General features: G+C 41.6%; 1 protein-coding gene across 2 annotated transcripts in view; it reads left to right on the forward strand.

Moving 5' to 3' along the window:
* Positions 1 to 4964, forward strand: part of niban1a (niban apoptosis regulator 1a) — a 16974-nt gene extending 12010 nt beyond the window's left edge. The window contains exons 11-12 of one of the 2 annotated variants that reach the window (XM_080031973.1): positions 1966 to 3220; positions 3255 to 4964. In XM_080031973.1, the coding sequence (XP_079888099.1) occupies positions 1966 to 3216 (1251 nt within the window). In that variant the 3' untranslated portion in view covers positions 3217 to 3220; positions 3255 to 4964. Of the gene's footprint in view, positions 1 to 1965 lie in introns of both variants that reach the window. The other variant, XM_080031972.1, reaches the window with a different exon arrangement.

The following is a 4964-nucleotide window of genomic DNA, read 5'->3' on the forward strand; positions in this document are numbered from 1 at the left end:
AGAGTTAGGACTAAACAAGGAGACAGACAGACAGACAGACAGACAGACAGACAGACAGACAGACAGACAGACAGACAGGTCTACTTACAGTCCCTAGAGTTAGGACTAAACAAGGAGACAGACAGACAGACAGACAGACAGACAGACAGACAGACAGACAGACAGACAGACAGACAGACAGACAGACAGACAGGTCTACTTACAGTCCCCAGAGTTAGGACTAAACAAGGAGACAGACAGACAGACAGACAGACAGACAGGTCTACTTACAGTCCCTAGAGTTAGGACTAAACAAGGAGAAGCAGCTTTTAGTTTTTATGCACCAAATATCTGGAACAAACTCCCAGAAAACTTGAGGTCTGCTGCAACTCTCAGTTCTTTTAAATCGAGTCTGAAGACTTTTCTGTTTCCATTTTAACCTGCAGTTTTTATTTTATTTAAATGTTTTACTTCTTTTCATTCGCTTTTAAATGTCTTCTAATGTGTTTTATGTATTTTAATCTTGCCCCTGTAAAGCACGTTGAGTGGCCTTGTGTTTGAATTGTGCTATAGAAATAAACTTGCCTTGCCTAAACAGCCTAGGCTCTGTAAACTGGTATGAAACTGTTAACAAACTTTAGGAAATGTAAACAATGCTAGCCCACTCTGTTAACATTACCAGTGTATAGTTAAGCAATAGCTCACAACAGGCTGTGGAATGTGCTCATTATAGGCAAGGCAAGGCAAGGCGATTTCTACAGCACAATTCAGACACAAGGCCATTCAAAGAGCTTTACAGGGGCAACATGATTAAAATACATAATACACATTAGAAAAGCGAATGAATAAAACATTTAAAAGTGAATGAATAGAAATAGAACATTTAAATAAAATAAAAACTACAGGTTAAAATGGAAACAGAAACCACAGTTAGAGGGGCGTCGTTGTAGCCTGGTGCTACCAGACCATCGTACTTCATTTCATTTGTACAGAAGGTCTGGAACTGCTGTAATTGGCAAACGTTCACTCATGGAGGCGGGTGTCTGTTGAAGTTTAAATCTATTGGATCTGCCCAGTGCCACTCTGGATCTGCCAACCAATCGCATCACGTTTGGTCGTCACGTGTGTCATGAGCCGGCTTCTGGCAACTGAAACTGGAGCGCGACTTCGACGTCATCGTTCTCAGCCACTCGCTCTGTTCGCTGATTGGACCGGCTGTCGAATCTCCGGCAAAACTGGGAAATGGGCTGTACACCCAGACTGACTACTGAAGGGAAAATAAAATTTGGCCGGAAGTAGGCGGGCGGGCGGAGCCAGGCTAGCGTCGTTCGGCCCGACGCAAAATTTGAAAAGTTAAAATAAACATTCTTAATTTCATGTCATAAATTCACCCATTTCAACCAACATCTCTACAGACTGCACTTTGACTAAAGAAAAAAAATAAACATTGCACTTGTTACATCTCCATGTAGCACTTACTTGTGGCACTTTGTAGTTTGGCTTATTTGAAGCTATAGTACTGTGTGTGTGTGTGTGTGTGCGTGTGTGTGTGTGTGTGTGTGTGTGTGTGTGTGTGTGTGTGTGTGTGTGAGCGTGTGTGTGTGTGTGTGTGTGTGTGTGTGTGTGTGTGAGCGTGTGTGTGTGTTTGTGTGTGTGTTATTTGAAGCTATAGTACTGACGTGATTCCTGTTGTTCTGAGTTTGTACCTTCATGGTTGAATGCACTTAATGGAAGTCACTTTGGATAAAAGCGTCAGCTAATTAAAATGTAAACGCCTTTAGCTCAGTTGGTAGGGCGTCCCCCTCCCGGGCCGGGCCCAGCAGCAGACCCGGGTTCGATTCCCACCCGCGGTCGTTCTCTGCATGTCACTCCCCTCTCTACCCCATTTCACCGCTGTCTCTACACTATCAATAAAGTATAAAAATGACAAAAAAAAAATCTTAAAAAAAAATAAAATGTAATGTAACTTTTCGTCCTTGTCTTCAGGCCCCTGTGAGGCTGGAAGCTGAAATCCAAGCTATCGAGACACAGGCAGTGAACGCAGAAACACCCCCAGAAATAATCACCAAGCAAAAGGAACAGATTTCTGTCAAAGCTGAAGAAACTGAGCCTCAAATTGAGACACCAAAGGCCCCACAAGAGGCTGAAAGCATGGCCGCCGCTGTAGCACCCTCACAGACACTTGAAGAAGCCACAAATACACCTACAATCGAACCAGAAATCACACCAGAATGTGAAACTGCAGCAGGAGAGGTTGAGATACAATGTTCAAGCCTTGAAATTGAGTGTGTGGCTCCATCTAGTGGCGAAACGCGTGCAGTGACGCCGGCAGACGTCAACCTGGATATGAAGAGACGGGAATTGGACGTGATGTCTGGTTCTGACGCAAATTCAATGAATGTTTCGATAGGCAGCGATTCGCCTCACGCCTCCGATGTGGAGTCAATTAACAACCTGAAAACTACGCCTAATAGCAGCGGAGGAGAAGAAGAAGAAGAAGAAGAAGGGTCCACTACTTCTGATGTACTGGATGATGGGGAGAATGCTACAAAATCGCCAGTGAGCTCCGATGATGCGACAAATAATAATAATGATGGAGAAATGGCGAAGGTTTTGCCAGGAGTGAGTGGGAGTGTGGAGGCTGAAGAAAAAAATGCTACGGTATCTACCACTTCTGATTTAGTAGAAGAAGAAGAGGGAAAAGTTACAGAAGCACAAACACAAGCAGCAGCAAGCTCAGAGAACGCAAATGGAGAGAAAACTACAATTGATGAACAAACTACAAATGCTTTAGAAGGAGCTAATGCTAATAGTGGGAGTGTGGAAGAGGCAGAAAATGCTACACTAAATACACCCGCAGAAGAAAAGGCAGAGCCAGCTACAGTAAATACACCCGAAGAAGAAAAGGCAGAGACAGCTACAGTTAATACACCCGCAGAAGAAAAGCCAGAGACAGCTACAGTTAATACACCCACAGAAGAAAAGGCAGAGAAAGCTACAGTTAATACACCCACTGAAGAAAAGGCAGAGACAGCTACACTAAATACACCCGCAGAAGAAAAGGCAGAGAAAGCTACAGTAAATACACCCGCAGAGGAAGAAGAAGAAGAAGTGGGCCAGTTGTCTGAGTGTGAGGCGCTGGATAGCATCAGAGCCATAAGGGATCTAGTGGAGGAGGTGATAGAAGTGGAAGAGCTGGTGAAACGTTATCCCAGTGGAGTACCAATGGAGGAGTGAAGCAACACACACACACACACACACACACACACACACACACACACACACACACACACACATTCCCTGCGTTCCAGTCCCCATAATTCCCTACTATTTAGTATGCCAGAAAAAGATTTAGGATGTCCCAATACATGCACGTCGATTGTAGTATGCTGAAAATAGAGAAATGCCCCCACTAACTCCAATAGCATTTTGGAGTATTCGTCTTTATTCTTGACATTTCTCGACATAATGAAAAAAAAACTTCCCTATCTGATTTTTTTTCTCTCCTGTCTGTGGCCCTAAAACTCTTCTGTACTTTAGTATGTAGTGTAGTAAAAAGAAAGAGTATGTGATTTGGAACACAGGGACATACGCACGCACACATAACATGGCTCCTTGATCTTGCCTCTTGCTTTTATATCCGTCTCATCCCCGGTTTGTTTTCATACGGAGTCTCCGTCGATGTGACGTCACTTCCAGTGCGCACTGGATTGTGGGTCAGAATCTCCTTAAATAGCATACTGTTTTCAACACTAAAAATCTCGGCCGAGTGTAACAGACATCCGGGTACTTCTAACCATACTAAATCTGGCCACAATAATCGGGACATCCTAAATCTTTTTTTCTACCATACTAAATAGTAGATAGCATGGGGATTGGAACATAGGGTTGGACTTTTTCTGGGAGTGCAACATGTCAATCAAAATGTCCTTATTCCATTGTTTTCATACGCCGTGGCCCTGAGACTCTTCCATAGTTTATTTCACCAAAGAAAAAGAGACAAAATAATCGAGTGACGATTTGTTGAAAGTAACAAACGGATCAACAGAAGGAAACAGTAGCTTTTAATGTCTCCGTCAGCTTCCATTCACTGTTTTTAAGAACATATGCATGAAAAAATTTAAATTATTTGTACGAATCATTAACAAAAATCGATATATAGCCTAAAAATATATATATATATATGTGTGTGTATATTTGATTGATTTAATTTTCGTGTCAAGCCTAGACAATATGCCCAGCCTAAAAACTACACAATTGTATTTTTACATTTGTTTGTGCATAAATTAATTAGGTGATTTAGATAGAATTATATATAATATAAATATGTACTGTAAAAAAAAAATCCCATCAAATTCACATTAAAGTTAAACCATCTTTTTTCTTTAAAGTTATAGTGCGTATCTACTGTTGCCCCCCCCCCCCCCCCCCCATAAAGAATGGCGAATGGATTTTTATACCTTCTGCTGTACGTCCAGGTTTTTTTCTTAGCAGTCGAATCAACAACTGAAAAATTTCTTGGGCTCTTCTTGGGATTGTTCTGAGCTCCTGCACCAGTGTCAGTGTGGGGGGGATGGGGGGGCGACACCAGTTTGTAAACGCTGCCATACTGAGAAATACAGAGAGAGTTTTGTGGAGCTGATAGACTTACTTAATCAACTTTGTGTCAACTCGTGTAGCGATGGCTTGAATGTAACCGACATTCATTTATATGAAAATGTTACGCACTACTGCTTTAAAGTGTTTTTTTTTACTTACTGAAGGATTTTTTTTTTCTTTAAACTACAATTATGAAAGTGAAGAAGAAGAAGTAGCTCATCCAAGTGCCTTTACATAACTCCTCCGTCTGTCTGACTGTCATTAACACACACACTGATAAATTAATATACAATTAAATATGTTTTTAATATGGTTACTGCTGTTTGGGGGATTTATTTTATGGAGTCGAATCATTTTATTCTACTTTTGTATTGAAAGAAAAAATA

Source organism: Ammodytes marinus (genome assembly GCF_949987685.1).
Source record: "Ammodytes marinus genome assembly, chromosome: 8".
Taxonomy (NCBI): domain Eukaryota; kingdom Metazoa; phylum Chordata; class Actinopteri; order Uranoscopiformes; family Ammodytidae; genus Ammodytes; species Ammodytes marinus.